Source organism: Rhinoraja longicauda, chromosome 40, assembly GCF_053455715.1.
Source record: "Rhinoraja longicauda isolate Sanriku21f chromosome 40, sRhiLon1.1, whole genome shotgun sequence".
Lineage (NCBI taxonomy): Eukaryota > Metazoa > Chordata > Chondrichthyes > Rajiformes > Arhynchobatidae > Rhinoraja > Rhinoraja longicauda.
Window position 1 is genome coordinate 3,359,232 of NC_135992.1, and position 18,757 is coordinate 3,377,988.

At 49.0% G+C, this 18,757-nt stretch overlaps 1 protein-coding gene across 1 annotated transcript in view; it reads left to right on the plus strand.

Moving 5' to 3' along the window:
- The window catches only part of micall1a (MICAL-like 1a), a 122,538-nt gene that overhangs the window by 87,805 nt on the left and 15,976 nt on the right, over window positions 1–18,757 (plus strand). The window contains exons 8-10 of the mRNA XM_078430329.1: window positions 8,069–8,370; window positions 14,457–15,124; window positions 18,013–18,147. Of these exons, the coding sequence (XP_078286455.1) occupies window positions 8,069–8,370; window positions 14,457–15,124; window positions 18,013–18,147 (1,105 nt within the window). The remainder of the gene's footprint in view (window positions 1–8,068; window positions 8,371–14,456; window positions 15,125–18,012; window positions 18,148–18,757) is intronic.

The following is an 18,757-nucleotide window of genomic DNA, read 5'->3' on the forward strand; positions in this document are numbered from 1 at the left end:
ACCCGTCCTTTTTGTACAGGTCATACTTCCCCCAGAAGAGGTCCCAATGATCCAGAAACTTGAAACCCTGCTCCCTGCACCAGTTCCTCAGCCACGTATTTATCCTCCACCTCACTCCATTCCTATTCTCACTATCGCGTGGCACAGGCAGTAAGCCTGAGATTATTACTTTGGAAGTCCTTTTTTTTAACTCTCTTCCTAGCCCCCTGAATTCTCCTTTCAGGACCTCTTCCCTTACCCTACCTATATTGTTGGTACCTATATGTACCACGACCTCTGGCTCCTCTCCCTCCCCTTTCAGGATATCCTGGACACGCTCAGACACATCCCGGACACCGGCACCAGGGAGGCAAACCACCATCCGGGTCTCCCGACTGCGTCCACAGAAACGCCTATCTGACCCCCTCACTATAGAGTCCCCTATTACTACTGCTCTCCTCTTCCTTTCCCTACCCTTCTGAGCAACAGGGCCGGACTCCTTGCCAGAGGCCCGGGCACCGTCGCTGCCCCCAGGTAGGCTGTCCCCCCCAACAGTACTTAAACAGGAGTACTTATTTCCAAGGGGTACAGCCACCGGGGTACTCCCTCGTCCCTGCCTCTGTTCCTTGCCCCCCCTAACAGTGACCCACTTATCTACCTCCCGTGGTCTAGGAGTGACCACCTCCCTGTAACTCCTATCTATAACCTCCTCACTCTCCCTGATCAGACGGAGGTCATCAATCTGCCGCTCCAGGTTCCTAATACGGTCCCTTAGGAGCCCCATCTCGTCACACCTGGCGCAGATGTGGATGTCTGGAAGACTATCAGACTCCCAGATTCCCCACATCTGACACCCAGAACAAAAAACTGCCCTGGCAGTCATACTCTCCAAACAAAGCCCCGCGCTCAGTTACTAAACCTACCGCCCGGCCGCTACTCCAACCGCTCCAACCACCCACCCAAAAGAACTGAGTGATCTCCTGGGAGAGGCGAAAAATCGGATAAAAAACCCAGGCCAATTTGGGAAAAAATCCGGGAAATTCCTCTCCGACCCCAAGCTAGGCGATCGAAACTAGTCCGGGAGATCACACAGGTCTTACTCCTTACAATCCCCACACAATCCCCACACAATCCCCACACAATCCCCACACAATCCCCACACAATCCCCACACACTACTTCCCAAGCAACACAGCTTGGTGCTGCTGCTGCTGCTGCTGCTTGCTGCTGCTACTGCTGATTGCTGCTGCTGCTGATTCTCCTTCCTAAAGGAGCGCCCTTTAATTCTGAGGCTATGACCTCTCGTCCTAGACTGTCCCCACTAGTGGAAACATCGGCGGCATGGTGGCACAGCGGTAGAGTTGCTGCCTTACAGCGAATGCAGCGCCGGAGACTCAGGTTCGATCCTGACTACGGGCGCTGACTGTACGGAGTTTGTACGTTCTCCCCTTGACCTGCGTGGGTTTTCTCCGAGATCTTCGGTTTCCTCCCACACTCCAAAGACGTACAGGTATGTAGGTTAATTGGCTGGGCAAATGTAAAAATTGTCCCTAGTGGGTGTAGGATAGTGTTAGTGTGCGGGGATCGCTGGGCGGCGCGGACCCGGTGGGCCGAAGGGCCTGTTTCTGCGTTGTAGGTCTAAATCTAAAATCTAAAAAAATCCTCTCCTCATCAACTCTACCCAAGCCTTTCACTATTCCGTAAGTTTCAATGAGGTGTCGTCCCCCCCCCCCCCCCCCCCTCCATCCTAAGCTCCAGTGAGTAGAGGCCCTCCCGCTGTGAAGAAACACTTGGAGTGTGAAGATCTCCAGCCTGAAGCTGCACATCCCAAGCACCACTGACTGAAAATCCCAGGCTCCAACAGTGCTACGACTCCTGCAGACTTCACACAGGATCGCAGCTGGTGTCTGCACACGCACTGACTCACATTACAATCTGTCTCACTGTCAACTCTCGATGAAACTGCACAACCCGTGATGAATCACAGTTGCCTCACCGTTTGGGTTCACGTCTTTGAGCTTCTCAAGTACAGGTATACATTGAAAACCCAAATGACCTTTAAAGGCTCGCTGAGTAACCACCTCAAATGCACCCTTATAGAATCCCCCCCCTTCTACCACCCTCTTCATCCTACCAGTTCCACAGCAGGCAGTGAAGAAAGCAAATGGCATGTTGACCTTGATAGCAAAAAGATTTGAATACAGAAGCAAGGGGATCCTACTGCAGTTGTACAGGGCCCTGGTGAGACCACATATGGAGTACTGTGTCAAGTTTTGGTCTCCTAATTTTAGGGAGGACATTCTTGCTATTGAGAGAGTGCAGTTAAGGTTCACCAGGTTAATTCCCGGGATAGCTGGACTGACATATGATGAAAGAATGGATCGACTGGGCTTGTATTCACTGGAATTTAGAAGGATGAGAGGGGATCTTATAGAAACATATAACATTCTTAAGGGATTGGACGGGGTAGATGCAGGAAAAATGTTCCCCCTGTTGGGGGAGTCCAGAACGAGGGATCACAGTGTAAGAATAAGGGGTAGGCCATTTAGGACTGAGATGAGGGGGAAAAAATTCACCCAGAGAGTTATGAATCTGTGGAATTCTCTGCCACAGAAGGCAGTGGAGGCCAATTCACTGGATGTTTTCAAGAGAGAGTTAGATAGAGCTCTTAGGGCTAACGGAAGCAATGGATACGGAATAAGGAAGGAATGGGGTACTGATTTTGGATGATCAGCCATGATCATATTGAATGGCGGTGCTGGCTCGAAGGGCCGCATGGCCTACTGCTGCACCAATTTTCTATGTTTCTATGGTCGCATCCTTGTATCCCTCTCGTGATCACTTCTTCCCCAGGCAACGAAGGGCCATTATGGGCTCCATCCTTCGTGAGGTCGTCCCCTGCTGGCCCTGATTTGTTCTGACCTTTTCTGGCCTCCAGTTTATTCCCCACTCACCCCCTCCACCTCTACTTTAAATCTGTAAAGGTTTATAAGATGCTGCCTGACCGACTGTTATACCAACATTTTGCGTTTATCTTCAGCATAAACCAGCATCTGCAGTTCCTTCCTACACGTGTAGAAACCGCGTTGCATGTCCCTTCTCTGTGGCCACACAGAACATGTCCATCTGCTGCTCACATCAATGTTCCTGTCCCTAATCAGAATGATGGGCCGTAAATTCCCTGTTCTGTTTTAATATTTATTAGCCTCCCTGCAGTCCCAAGGGACAATCCCTGATCCCAGAGAGGTGCTGATCTCTCGATTTCCTCATGAACTTTAGAGATTAAAAGGGAATCTCTTAAGTACCGAGAAAGGGAGGGAACTGAGGCAAATGCTGAAGAATTAAATTTACGTCAAGCCTAATCAGTCTTGCCTTTTAAATAAAGAAAGATGCAAAATGCTGGAGTAACATTGCAGGTCAGGCAGCATCTCTGCAGAACATGGGTCAGTGATGGTTTGGGTCAAGACCCTTCTTCAGACTTGCCTTTTAAGTGCTGATGGACCCATGACATTGTATAGTTTTTTACAATGCTTTTAATATTTCTTTTCAGTTGTCTAACTATATTTTTAAGCAATGTGATCTGGATTTACAAGTACCTTCCAATGATCCTTGCAATATCATTTGCTTTTTAACTGTCCCGACTGAGTCCAGGACTGATTGATGCATCTGTCCCCACTCACTGGATGATACATGCCTGCACTGCCACCTGCTGCCAGCAGATGCTTACTGCAGCAATACCATGGCTGCCATATTATTGACACTGATCCTTCACTGAACTTGCTGCTGCTCTTTCCATTCCCCATGCTTGCCTCATGTTCTGAGGTCTTGTCTAGCAGCATGGTAACAGACCATGCAATAGAGTGATAGATACAGAGTGATGGACACAGACCATGTAGTAGAGATAGATACAGACCATGTATCTATTAGATGCACAGAGTCTCTTGCCCAGAGTAGGGGAATCGAGGACCAGAGGACATGATGTTGTTTGTCCTTCGGGTTCGAAGATGACCATGACTTCGCTTTCAGTTGGAGGATTGGTTACTGTGGGTCCGGAAGTGACTGGTGAGGCCAATCCGGGCCCGGAAGGCACGCCCACACGTAGGACACAAGTGGATGGGTGCTGCAGTGGAAGTGGAGGTAGCCCGGGCCTTGCGCGCGGTGCGTTTCCTCTGGGCCTCTGCAGTGCGTCTGTTCTCTGCTGCACGGGCTCCTGTGGTGAGCTTGCTATGCCAGATTGGACGGTCCAGTGCAAGAGACTCCCAAGTGCTGAGGTTGATGTCCAAGTCTTTGAGGGACACTTTGAGGCAGTCCTTAAACCGTTTCTTCTGTCCACCAGAGGACATAGGTTTAAGGTGAAGGGGAAAATAATTATTAGGGATCTGAGGGGTAACATTTTTCACACAGAGGGTGGTGGGTGTATGGAACGAGCTGCCAGAGGAGGTAGTTGAGGCAGGGACTATCCCAACGTTTAAGAAGCAGTTAGACAGGTACATGGATAGGACAGGTTTGGAGGGATATGGACCAAATGTTGGCAAGTGGGACTAGTGTAGCCGGGACATGTTGGTCGATGTGGGTCGAACGGCCTGTTTCCACACTCTTTGACTCTATGTCAGAGTGATGGATATGGACAGATAATGGATAATGTGATAGATACAGACTAGGTAATAATGACGGGCTGGTCTGACCTGAAGCATCGCCTGTCCCTTTTCTCCAGAGATGCTGCCTGACCTGCTGAATTACTCCAGTATTTTGGGTCTATCTTTGGTATAAACCAGCATTTTCAGTTTATTTTTATTACATTACATAACAAAGTGACATGGATGAACCACAATAAGAGGTAATTTAATTTAGTTTGGAGATGCAGCAAGGAAGCGGGCCCTTTGGCCCACCGAGTCCACGGTGGAGGGCGGGAGGGGGAGGAGAGGGGGGCAGTGGGGGACGAGGGAGTGGGGAGGAGAGGGTGCTGCACCAATGTAGGATAGGCAACCCGAGGGGGGTGAGGGAGGAGGGGAGAGGGGAGAGGGGAGGTGGGGGTAGGGGGGAGAGGGGAGAGGGGAGGTGGAGGTACAGGGGAGAGGGGAGGGGGGAGGAGAGGGTGCTACACCAATGTAGGAATGGTTTGGGCCCAACAGATCCACTTGGTCTAGTAATTTTAAAAAATCTTGCCCTACGTCAGAATCTGAGTACAAATTCTCCAGTGTGTAGCCGGGAACCTCAGCTAGCTGAACTCACTGGAGGGCAGCTAGGAAATGGCTGAACTGCTGGCACACACCAGTTTTTGCAGCCTTCATTTTCTTCAAGCAGAACCCTGGAGAACCTCTGATTAAATTAGACAGGTACATGGAGGACAAGTTTAGAGGGAAAAGGGCTAAACGCGGGCAAGTGAGGCTAATAGAGATGGGACATGTCGTTGGTGTGTGCAAGTTGGGCCGAAGAGACTGACTCTGTGACTCAATTAGTGACCTTATTCTGAGGGGGGAAGCAAATTTCCTCTGACACATTTCCCAACATTGTCAAACAAACAATTTTCTCTTTCTGAGACGGCCCCTCAGAGTAAAGGGCGAGCTTGAGTTTAGTTTATTAGTTTACCGGGGTACAGTGAAAAGCTTTTGTCGCGTGCTAACCCAGATGAGTTGCATCCATTCCAGTTCTGTTGGTATTTGGGTGGCTAATTAGGTCATTATGGGGTCATCGTAGTCGGCCACAGTTGGGGCAGGGAGGTACAAACACAGATGCTGGTTTATGCCAAAGATAGACACAAAGTGCTGGAGTAACCTAGCGGGTCAGGCAGCATCTCTGGAGAAAAAGGATTGGTGACGTTTTAGGTCGGGACCTTTCTTCAGACTGAAAATAGGGGGTGGGGGGGGTGGGGGGTGAAGAGCTGGAGGTAAGAAAAGATCAGGACCAGCCACAAATGACCTCAGGCAGGTTGATCTTCAAAAGGAACAATGTGGGGAACTGTGGAACAAATGGGATGAAGTTACTTAATTTTAGAGAATTCATACCGCCGGGTTCGTAAGCTACCCAAGCGAAATCTGAGGTGCGGTGTCTCCAGTTTGCATGTGGCTTCACTGTGGCAGTGGAGGAGGTCCAGGACTGGAAGGTCGATAGGAGAACGGGAAGGAGAGTTGAAGTGGTTGGCAACCGGGTGATCCCATAGGCCCAGGTGGACCGAGCATAATTGTTCAGTGCAATGGTTGCCAAGACAATAGAGCAGAGCAAGATAGGCCACTCGACCCTAAAAAACGTCGTATGTCACGGTGCCATTTTAGTAGGCAGAAACTTGCTGAAACATTTAAAAAGAAAAATAACAAAAATCTGTGAATTGATAGATGAGATATATTCTGCATTTTTATGGTATCATCACACATACTGTTCCCCCAAAACACGGATTACACTGCGAGAGGCAGAGCGAACGGCGGGATTTGCTTACTAAAATGGCGGCCGTTGCGCTCCTTTGCGTACTACACTTCAGTATAGGCGATTTCAACGGGGTGTTGCTTTGAATGTTCTTACTGAGCTTCCGTGTGCTCAAGCAATTGGACAAGTTCTCGGTGTCATCTGAGATGCTACCCCTCCAATTTGAACTGCCAAGGACACCAATGGATCAACAAGGATGCTACTCTCCTCAAGGACGCTTTGAGAACCTCTGGACTCATTTCCTAATTTTTAGTTTAGTTTAGAGATACAGCGCGGAAACAGGCCTTTTCGGCCCACCGGGTCCGCGCCGACCAGCGATCCCCGCACATTAACACTATCCTACACTGACTAGGGACAATTTTTACATTTACCAAGACAATTAACCTACATAACTGTACATCTTTGGAGTGGGAGGAAACCGAAGATTACGTTGAAAACGCACGCAGGTCACTGGGAGACGTACAAACTCCATATGGACAGCACCCGTAGTCGGGATCAAACATGGGTCTCCGGCGATGCATTCGCTGTAAGGCAGCAACTCTACCGCTGCGCCACCATCACTCTTGCTCTTACCATCACTAATGTCTCCTGGAAATCCCTCGCCATCCCTGAGTTACTCTAGCAGTTTGTGTCTCTTTTTATAAACCAGCATCTGCAATTCCTTGTGTCTACAAGGATAGAGTTAAGGCAGGAAATTGTTTTACATGGTCTATATATTTTTAGGCAGAGATAGGTAGATTCTTGATTAGTTCAGGCGTCAGAGATTATGGGGAGAAGACAGGAGAATGGGGTTAGGAGGGAGAGATAGATCGGCCATGATTGAATGGCGGAGTGGACTTGATGCGCCAAATGGCCTAATTCAGAAAGACAATAGACAATAGGTGCAGGAGGAGGCCATTCGGCCCTTCGAGCTAGCATCACCATTCAATGTGATCATGGCTGATCATTCTCAATCAGTACCACGCTCCTGCCCTCTCCCCATACCCCCTGACTCCGCTATCCTTAAGAGCTCTATCTAGCTCTCTCTTGAATGCATTCAGAGAATTGGCCTCCACTGCCTTCTAAGGCAGAGAATTCCACAGATTCACAACTCTCTGACTGAAAAAGTTTTTCCTCGTCTCATTTCTAAATGGCCTACCCCTTATTCTTAAACTGTGGCCCCTGGTTCTGGACCACAGTTTAAGAATAAGGGGTAGGCCATTTGTAAAGGCTCTGGAACTAAGGGTGCCGAAAAATTGGTGAACAACCTGTATTCATCCTGCAAACTTACCTTTGTAAAAGACGTACAGGTATGTAGGTTAATTGACTGGGTAAATGTGAAAATTGTCCCTAGTGTGTGCAGGATAGTGTTAATGTGCGGGGATCGCTGGGCGGCGCAGACTCGGTGGGCCGAAGGGCCTGTTTCCGCGCTGTATCTCTAAATCTAAAATGATTGTACCACTGTCAGTGTTTACAGACAAGTACATTTAAGACCTGCATGGGTACTTTTGTCTTGTGTACGAGGTTACAAGGCACATCTTGATCCTGTCACTTCTCATATCTTTACACTTGTAATTATTTTGATTAAGATTATGCAGGATCAAAAATGTGTCTGCAGAAAGAAAATGAGATCATTTTAAGAGGAGGTGCTGTTGTGTCCTGGTCCCTGATACATTATGTGTTTCGAGCAGGAAAGGCGAAGCCAAGCCGAAAGACCCGCCGTGGCTTTTGCTGGTGAACACTGAGCCGAAGAGGAGGCCCGCCCCGCCCCGGCCTGGGAGGCGGCCTAGCCCCAGCAACCCGCAGCGGGAGACGGGCGAGAGCCGCACCCTAAACCCCTTCGAAGTGGACGATGAGGAAACAAGCGACGTGTCTGAGAAACTGACCGATACCGACCCCAAACCTACCCACCCGTGGTACGGTATTCAGACAGCTAGCAGCCCGAAGATCAGGAAACGGCCAGCACCCCCTGCACCAAATGCATCACCCTCAGGTGAGCCAGTCCACCATGTGCTGCCTGTTCACGTGGACTTTCTGGGATGTATCTGAGAAAGGATGTGTTCCTAGAAGATTATTTCCACGATTATTTGAAGTCTGGTAACTCGCAGTGACGGGGAGGCAGCTGTGGTATTTATTGTGTCGGCACGATGAACTGATGCTGGTTTACACTCAGTGCTGGAGTAACTCATCTGGTCAGGCAGCATCTCTGGAAGACGTGTAGGAAGGAACTTCAGATGCTGGTTTACACCGAAGGTAGACACCAAATACTGGAGTAACTCAGCGGGTCAGGCAGCATCTCTGGAGAGAAGGAATGGGTGATGTTTCAGGCCGGCTGCTGCCTTTCTTCATGGACCCTTCATGAGTCTGAAGAAGGGTCCGTGTCATTGAGAAGATGGACACAAAATGCTGGAGTAACTCGGCGGGGCAGGCAGCATCACTGGAGAAAAAGGATGGGTGACATTTCGGGTTGGAATCCATCGTCAGACTGTTCAGACCAAGAAGAAGGGTGCAGGAAGTCTGAAGAAGGGTCCTGATCCAAAACCACACTGATCCATGTCTTCTAGCGATGCGGTCCGACCCACTGAGTTACTCCAGCACTTTGTGTTTTTTCTATTATTTATTGGGTGTTGGACGAACGTCCCAAAAAGATGTATAATTAGTTGAGAAAATAACTATTCCTTTCCCCTCGAAAGAGTCGGCACTATATCTTTGTAGCATTGAGCAATGAGAGCATTCAGTGGAAGATATTCAGACACGTTAACGTACGCCACGTTCCACACACACCAGGACAATAAAGGCTAAATACTCCAGGTATTGGAAGTTCCGAAACAACAAAAGTAGGAAATGTTCAGCAGCTTTGGTAACATCTGTAGAGAGGACCAGAATTACATTTTGGGTCTTTCACCAGTGTAACGGCAACTTTCCGACTTTTCCAATGACTTCTTTTCCAATTGCCATTACTACATGGGGAGTCGGAGTGATCTTACTCAGACCCAACAGAACAGATCATCCAGTCGTTATTTCCAGTTTAATTAGTTGTTTATTGAAGTAGTTGTACAGACAAGGAGATGAACATACCAGACTTTCTTTACTCCGCATACAAGTTGTAGCTGGCTGCTCCGTCCCAGGTCTCAGGTCTGTCCAGTCGTTGGTCTGTCCAGGTCTGGTGAGAACTGTATGCTCTCCCTCCATGTCCCTTCTGCCCATAGATATACACCACCCTGTGCATCTAATGGCCGCCCCAAGTGTCCAAAATAATACGGCACGATATATGTAGACAAAATAATATAATATGCCAACAGTAGCTAGCCTAAAGATAAATGGCTCCTACAACCAGTAAAGTTGAGATTAAATGGATTTAAAGTGGCTTACAGAGTCACGGAGAGAGAATAAACCAAACGAGTTCTCTTCAGTGGATTTAGATTTAGATTTAGATTTAGAGATACAGCGCGGAAACAGGCCCTTCAGCCCACCGAGTCCGCGCCGCCCAGCGATCCCCGCACATTAACACTATCCTACACACACTAGGGACAATTTTTACATTTTAACCAGCCAATTAACCTACATACGTCTTTGGAGTGTGGGAGGAAACCGAAGATCTCAGAGAAAACCCACGCAGGTCACGGGGAGAACGTACAAACTCCGTACAGACGGCGCCCGTAGTCAGGATCAAACCTGAGTCTCCGGCGCTGCATTCGCTGTAAGGCAGCAACTCTACCGCTGCGCCACCGTGCCGCCCTAGTTATGATGAAATAGATGGAATGCACAAACAAATGTTGGAAGAGGGAACTCTTTACATTCCTGGAGCTTTGGAATGAATTTGGGGAGGTGTGACTCAACAGTTCAGGCAGATTGCAATCTAACAGAGTTGCATCCGTGTTCCTCACAGGAAGATAGACACACAGTGCTGGAGTAACTCAATGCGGCAGGCACATCTATTGAGGAAAATGATGGGTGATGTTTTGGGTTGGGACCCTTCTTCAGACCCGAAGCATCACCCATCCTTTTTCTCCGGAGATGCTGCCTGATCTGCTGGCGTCCAGCACTTTGTGTCTATCTTTGGTATATACCCGCATCTGCAGCTCCTTTCAGCACATCCCCATAGGAAGGTGGACACAGGATGCTGGAGTAACTCAGCGGGTCAGGCAGCATCTCTGGAGAGAAGGAATGGGTGACGTTTCGGGTCGAGACCCTTCTTCAGACTTCAGTCCCGCTGAGTTACTCCAGTATTTTGTGTCTACCTTGGATTTAAACCAGCATCTGCAGTTCTTTCCAACACATCCCCACTGGAAGGTTCACTGGTCTTTTTTGGAGAGCTTTAAAGTAATTTGGCAGGGATTTGGCCACTGGGAGGTAGTGTTGCAAGGGGAGGGGGGAAAAGCATAGAAAAGATTGGAAGAGATAAATGGAAGAGAAATAGTGTGTTTTGGAAAGGACTAATCTCAGAGTACAAGAAAACCCAAGGTTTAAGGTACATGTACAAGAGGTACATAAAAATAGGCTGCTGCAGGCAAAAATAACCACATAGAATCACACTATAGGCAGTCAACCGCTGGGAACAAGATTGTGGAGAAAACATAGAGATACAAGGGAGCAGTGGTAGAGTTGCTGCCTCACAGCACCAGAGACCCGGGTTCGATCCTGACAACGGGTGCTGTCTGTAAGGAGTCTGTACGTTCTCCCAGCGAATGCGTGGGTTTTCTCCGGGTGCTCCGGTTTCCCCCCAAACTCCAAAGACGTGTGGGTTTTGTAGGTTAATTGGCTTCAGTAAAAAAGTAGTAAATTGTCTCTAGTGTGCGGGGATTGCTGGTCGGCGTCGGCTCGGTGGGCCGAAGGGCCTGCTTCCGCATGGTATCTCGAAACTAAAACTAAACTAAAGTAGTGATAATGGGGGAAATGCAAATGTCTGTTTTGAGATGGCTCGCAATCACACAAGTGGCAAAGAAGAAGAATATCTGATGACCGTTCAGAGAAACTTTCTTGACCAGTGCATTTCTGTCTCAACAAAGGGGAGGTAGCAGTGGTGGGCTTTGGGAAATGAGCCAGGCCAACTGGAGAAACTATCAGGGGAACATTGAGGAAGTGGCCGCTGTAAATTTAGAATAACTGGAAAAGGATGTATACCACTCCACGGTAACAATAGTCAGTCTGAGAAGGAGGAGATTCAGTGGGATGATGATAAATTTAGTCTCAATAAACTGGAATCAAAGCTTGGCAGGCAAAACCTCTAAATCTCTTTGAATCGTTTAAGGTATATCTATTTTGACGGCAGTGAGGGTCAGTAACTGCCAGAGATGCACATCAGTGACCTCTTCACACTGTTCATGTTGGTTCAATAGAAGTCCAAGCATTTGGCACTGGTGTGCGCATACCTGTGTCAACATGGAACGGCTCCTAATAATGGATTCTGATAACATCAAGTCAAGTCTACTTTATTTGTCACATACATATACAAGATGTGCAGTGAAATGAAAGTGGCAATGCCTGCGGAATGTGCTTAACTACAAACAGAATAGATTTTTTTTTTTAAAGATACAACACAAAAAATAAATTAATACAGTAAATTAGTCCCTGGTGATATAAGACTTAACTGGCCTGATGGCCTGTGGGAAAAAAATCCATCTCGTCCTCTCTGTTTTCACAGCGTGACAGCGGAGGTGTTTGCCTGACCGTAGCAGCTGGAACAGTCCGTTGCTGGGGTGGTAGGGGTCCCCCATAATGTTGCTGGCTGGATCTGCACCTCCTGATGTATAGGTCCTGCAGGGGGGCGAGTGTAGTTCCCATAGTGCGTTCAGCCGAACGCACTACTCTCCGCAGAGCCTTCCTGTCCTGGGCAGAGCTGATCCCAAACCAGATTGAGATGTTGCCGGAGAAGATGCATTCTACAGCCCCAGAGTAGAAGCAATGAAGGATTCTCAGAGACACTCTGAATTTCCTCAACTGTCTGAGGTGGTAAAGGCGCTGCCTTGCCTTACTCACCAGTGCGGCAATGTGTGTTGTCCATGTCAGATCCTCTGTGATGTGGACTCCCAGGTATTTAAAGCTGCTCACCCTGTCCACTGTAATCCCATTTATCTCCAGTGGCGTGTACGTCCTCGGATGTTGAGCGCTTCTAAAGTCCACAATCAGCTCCTTAGTTTTTGTGACATTCAACATGGAATCAAAACATATCGTGCCCTGGTTTATCTCTCCTTAAACAGAGTGGAGTACGATGAAATAGATGGTTTTCGCGAACATCAGTAATTTCCACACGACCGCACGTGATACCAAGTTAAACTGATCTCATCTGCCTGCACGTGATCCATATCCCTCTATTCCCTGCACTTCCACGGGCTTATCTGTAAGCCTCTTAAATACCACTATCACATCTACCTCCACCACCACCCATGGCAATGCATTCTGGCTTTGCCCGGAAGGAGGGAGGATAAGGGGGTTGAGGGGGATGAAATGGGGGGGGGGGGGAGAGTAGGGGGGGTGGAGGAGATGGGGATGGAGAGGAGGGAGGATAAGGGGGGTTTAGGGGGATGGAGTGGGGGGGTAGGGGAGGGGGGAGGAGGAAGGGCGGAGGGGGGGAAAGGAGGGAGGGAGGGGGAATGGAGGGAGGGGAGGAGGGAGGATAAGGGGGGATGGAGTGGGGATGAGTGGTTGGAGGGGGAGAGGGGAGGCCTCGCTTTAACGGGCCTCTTTATAATGGATTTTGGTTATAGCAGACAGACCTACCGTCGGCTGCCCCGCGCCACTCCCGGCAGCTTGCAGCATTGGCTGCCCCGTGACACCCCCGGCTCACGCCGCTTCCAGGCCACACAGCCTACTGATCACCGCCGACCCTCCGTCCGCCCACGGGCCGCGACCTTTGACTCCGCCGATCCTCTCCTCTCCCCTCAGGGCCGACAACTCACCTGGATTCCAGGCCCAGTTTCGGACCGAGAGTCTGAAGAAGGGTCTCGACCCAAAAAGTCACCTATCCTTGTCCTCCAGAGACGCTGCTTGACCTGCTGAGTTACTCCAGCATTTAGATTCCTTTTGTATATCAACCAGCAACTGCAATAGTTTGTTTCTGCTGCTTATATAATGACAATCTCTTACTCAGTTACCCGGCTACAATCGGTGATAATGAACACCCCTTCCCCTCCACCTTGTGTTCCATTATAACGAGGGTTTACTGTACTTCACTTCAGCTGGTCATCATCAGATTGTGGGGATTTGACTATACCTAATCTAGTTTGTTCAATTTCTTGCGTTTATTTTAATTTCTCTTCTGTGTCTGTTATTTTATATTCATCCTTTCCTGGCAAAATCCATCCTCAGACATTCCCATAATAAGATTATGTAAGATTTTAGCAAAGTAGACACTAAAGACTGACATTGAAAAAGTTGTTGAGTATTTAAACAGTAATAATAGTTCCAGTCTTCCTACAGAGGCTCTCCACAATGTGTTAAATGGTACTATGTGATTATACATAGTGGGAATGCTAATTATTATGTGTAGGAAGGAACTGCAGAAGCTGGTTTAAACCGAAGATAGACACAAAATGCTGGAGTAACTCAGCAGGTCAGGCAGCATCTCTGGAGAGAAGGAATGGGTGACATTTCGGCTCGAGACCCTTCTTCAGACTGATGAGAATTATGCTAAAAAAAATGCTAATTATTGTTCCTGACTGAATTGCATTTGAACACTTTAACAGAAGTCAAGTCAAGTCAATTGTATTTGTATAGCACATTTAAAAACGTTGACCAAAGTGCTGTACATCAGTTCAGGTATTAAGAAAGAAGAACATATTTATTAGTTGAATTATTAAATAATCATCACAGTTAACTTGAAGACGGACACAAAAAGCTGGAGTAACTCAGCGGGTCAGGCAGCATCTCTGGAGAGAAGGAATGGGTGATGTTTGAAGGGTCTCCACCCGAAACAATTCTCCAGAGATGCTGCCTGTCCCACTGAGTTACTCCAGCATTTTGTGTCTGTCTTTGGTTTACACCAGCATCTGCAGTTCCTCCCTTCACACAGCATTTAACTTTATATATTTATTTCATTCCTGAACTTTAAATGCAAATCGAGTTATCAATCTCTTTCAGCCCAGCGCTCTGTCCTCACCCACACCCCAACAACCAGCCCTTCCCCTTCCCTCAGCATGGAGAGCATTCCAGGGAGCTCCGCAAAGTCTACTCCAGAACTACGCAGGAGGTTTGAGGACAGCCCTGGCAGGAGCCCAGAGGGCGAGGCTCCAGAGGTGACCAGTGAGGCTCCAGAGGTGACTATTGAGAGCCCAGCTGTGGCTAGTGGGAGCCCGGAATTGGCTGGCACAAGTCCAGCAGACAAGACTCCAGAGACGTCCGGCGAAACTCCAACGGTGGCCGGCGGGATCCCGGAGGCGGCTAGTGAGTGGCCAGCAGTGACCGTCACGAGCCCGGAGTTGGCTAGTGGGAGCCCAGCAGTGACCGTCACGAGCCCGGAGTTGGCTAGTGGGAGCCCAGCAGTGACCGTCACGAGCCCGGAGGTGGCTAGTGGGAGCCCAGCAGTGACCGCCACGAGCCCGGAGGCGGCTAGTGGGAGCCCAGCAGTGACCGTCACGAGCCCGGAGGTGGCTAGTGGGAGCCCAGCAACCAAAGAGTCCAGCACAACATCTAATGAAGGACCAGTGCCACTCGGCTATCACCGACCTCCCCCTAAACCTCCCGCTTCCCCACGTCATCCATCTCCTGAACCCAACAGATTAAAAGCTGCCGGCTATGACCAGCCAAAGGTAGGTGTGGTGATGGTGCATCATTAAATAAAGAATAAATGAAAATGTTCAGCTTATCTGAGAGAGACAGAGGGAATTTATAAAGGATGGATCGTGCCTGTTGAATCTGGTTTCGTTTCTCTGGAGAGATGAATAAAAATGCGTGGACAGAGGAATGGAAATAAATGTGGGCTTGTCTAGTTTAGTTTAGAGACCTTCGGCCCACCGAGTCTGCATTGACCAGCGATCCCCGTACACTAACACTATCCTACACACACTAGGGACAATTTACAACTATACCAAGCCAATTAACCTACGAACCTGCACTTCTTTGGAGTGTGGGAGGAAACCGGAGATAATAATAACAATATATTCCTTTATTCGTCGCACACTGGGGAAATTTACAGTGTTACAGCAGCAAAGTGGACAGCAAGAGATCATTCATTATAAATAAAAGTAAAGACAAGGATAAATTGTATTCCTTAGCTGTTACTGTTGACTCGTCTGCTGGGAGCAGTGCTGGTTGTGCAGTCTCACAGCAGCGGGTAGGAAGGACCTCCTATATCTCTCCTTCACGCACTTGGGGTGAAGGAGTCTGTCACTGAAGGAGCTACTCAGTGCAGTGACAGTGTCCTGTATGGGGTGGGAGTCGTTGTCCAGCAGCAATGTTAACTTTGCCATCATCCTCCTCTCTCCCACCGCCTGCACTGAGTCGAGGGGCAGGCCTCCATTGACTTGGCCTCCACAGCTGCCTTTGGCAATGAATTCCACAGATTCACCACCCTCTAACCAAGGAGCACCTCCTCATCTCCTTTCTAAAAGTACACCCTATCATTCTGAGGCTGTGGTCTCTGGTCTTAGACTCTCCCACAATGTGGACGGATGTTTAGATTGCAAAGGCATTACCTGATGAAGCACTGGGTAAATTGCCGGAAGCTCAGTTTAGTAATCCTGAGTTCTGACTACAACCACGCGATTATCACCGAGACTCTACTTCCAGAGCATCTCCCCATTCTGTACTGCCTCCGCTCATCAGCTCTGAAACTTCTCATTCCTTTGCTACATCCACGATTGACTGTTCCAATGTGTTCCTGGCCATCCTTTGCCATTTTACGTCACAGCTGTGAGATTATGCCGTGCTGTGCCTGCACCTTAATTAGTACCGAGTCCCATTCATCCATCTTGCTTGCTGACTGCGGCTGCTGCCAGTTCGCAGAAGCAGGTTCGTAATTCAGAGTGCAGTGTTTTTCAGTCTCGGCACTGATCCTGGGGAGTGCGGTCAATCTGAAAGTTGATCTTTAGCCCGCGTGGACATGATGGCCTTCCAGCGCTGTAAATGTGTATGAGTCACAACTTCAAGATCTTCCACTCAGCCTGTGCCTGCCTCCAAACTCAGCCCCTTCTGATTCGACGTTTCTTATTTGAATGAAGGGGTGGTGCAGCGGTCGAGCTGCTGCCTTACAGCCCCAGAGACCCAGGTTCGATCCTGTCTACGGGTGCTGTCTGTACAGAGTTTGTACGTTCTCCTTGTGACCGCGTGGGTTTTCTCCAGGTGCTCTAGTTTTACTCCCACACTCCAAAGACGTACAGGTTTGTAGGTTAATTAGCTTCGGTAAAGATTGTAAATTGTCCCCCGTGTGTAGGATAGTGCCGGTGTACGGGCTGACCCCTGTTCCCTGTACTAACGTTGTATTTAACTTTCATATGTGCAGCTTGATCAAGTGCAGGTGACGTTGACAATTCTTGTTGTAGACATATAATGTTCAGAAGAAGTTGGATCTCACTATAGGGGGTTCTTGGATTTAGGTTTACTATTGTCACCAAGGTTCGGTGAAGAGCTTTGTCCTGCATGCTATCTGACCAGACCAGACAATACTATGCGTAAATACAATCAAGCCAAACTCAAGTACGACATGTAGAGTAAAGAGGAAGATAGAGTACAGAGATAGGGTGGTGCAGCGGTAGAGTTGCTGCCTTACAGCGAATGCAGCGCCGGAGACCCGGGTTCCATCCCGACTACGGGTGCTGTCTGTATGGAGTTTGTACGTTCTCCCCGTGACCTGCGTGGGTTTTCTCCGAGATCTTCGGTTTCCTCCCACACTCCAAAGATGTACAGGTTTGTAGGTTAATTAGCTTGGTAAATGTAAAAATTGTCCCTGGTGGGTATAGGGTAGTGTTAGTGTGCGGGGATCGCTGGTCGGCGCGGACCCGGTGGGCCGAAGGGCCTGTTTCCGCGCTGTATCTCTAAACTAAACTAATATAGTTCTCCGCATTGGAGCACGCCAATTCCATAGCCAAAGTCCAATGTCTGCAATGGGGTAGAGGCTCATGGATGGACCATTCGGAAGCCTGGTAACAGAGGGGAAGAAGCCGTTCCCCAGGCTGGAAGTGTACGCTTCTCTGTCTTCTGCCTGATGGAAGGGGGCGGAGGAAGGAATGATCGGGGTGGGAGAATTCTTTTGAGTTATGTTGCCTGCTTTTCTGAAGCTGCATGAAGTATCGATGGAGTCGATGGTGAACGCCTGATCTGTGTGATGGACTGGGCTGCATCCACAGCTCTCTGCAATTTCTTGGTCAGAGCTGTTCCCAAAGCAAGCTGTGATGCAAGCCGACAGACAGTAGGCTTTCTACGGTGCATCTGTACATGTTTGTAAGTGTCTTTGGAGGCATGCTAACTTTTCTCATTCTGCGTAAATCAAAGGTTCTCTTCCAACTGTCCCGTGACTCTGACTCGTGCTTGCCAAGCGCCGACTGGGACTAACAAATTGGCTTTGTGTGTCTCATGTAATATGTCAGGACATTGGAAAGGCGTGATAAGCGAGCTTTGTTAGCCGATTCATGAGGCTAATCGGATCTCTCCCACGCATTCGCGCAACCTTTGATCAGAAAATTAAATGTTCTTTTTGCAGTCGTCTTGCAAAGAAAATCCATTTGACAGAAAATCCTCCCCGGCCGGAGGTATGGCCCCACTCAGACCACGGAGAGGGCCGAAGCCAGCCCGCCCTCCGGCACCAGGCCACGGGTTCCCACTCATCAAACGCAAGGTAGGTACAAATCAGGGCTTCCAGCAGTCACACCTTCCCTCTAAGATCATAAGTGATCGGAACAGAATCTGGTCCACTCGTCCCTTCCTACCCAAACCACCCCATCCCCGGGCACTTTCCCCTGCAACCGCACGAGATGCAACACCTGTCCCTTTACCTCCCCCCTCAACTCTATCCAAGGACCCAAACAGTCTTTCCAGGTGAGACAGAGGTTCACCTGCACCTCCTCCAACCTCATCTATTGCATCCGCTGCTCCAGATGTCAACTTCTTTACATCGGCGAAACCAAACGCAGGCTCGGCGATCGTTTCACTCAACACCTTCGCTCAGTCCTAATTAACCAACCTGATCTCCCGGTGGCTGAGCACTTCAACTCCCCCTCCCACTACCAGTCTGACCTTTCTGTCATGGGCCTCCACCAGTGCTATAGTGAGGCCCACCGGAAATTGGAGGAACAGCACCTCATATTTAGCTTGGGCAGCGGTGTGAACATTGACTTCTCCAACTTTAGATAGTTCCTCTGTCCCTCTCTTCCCCTCCCCCTTCCCAGATCTCCCTCTATCTTCCCGTCTCCACCTATATCCTTCCTTTGTCCCGCCCCCTGACATCA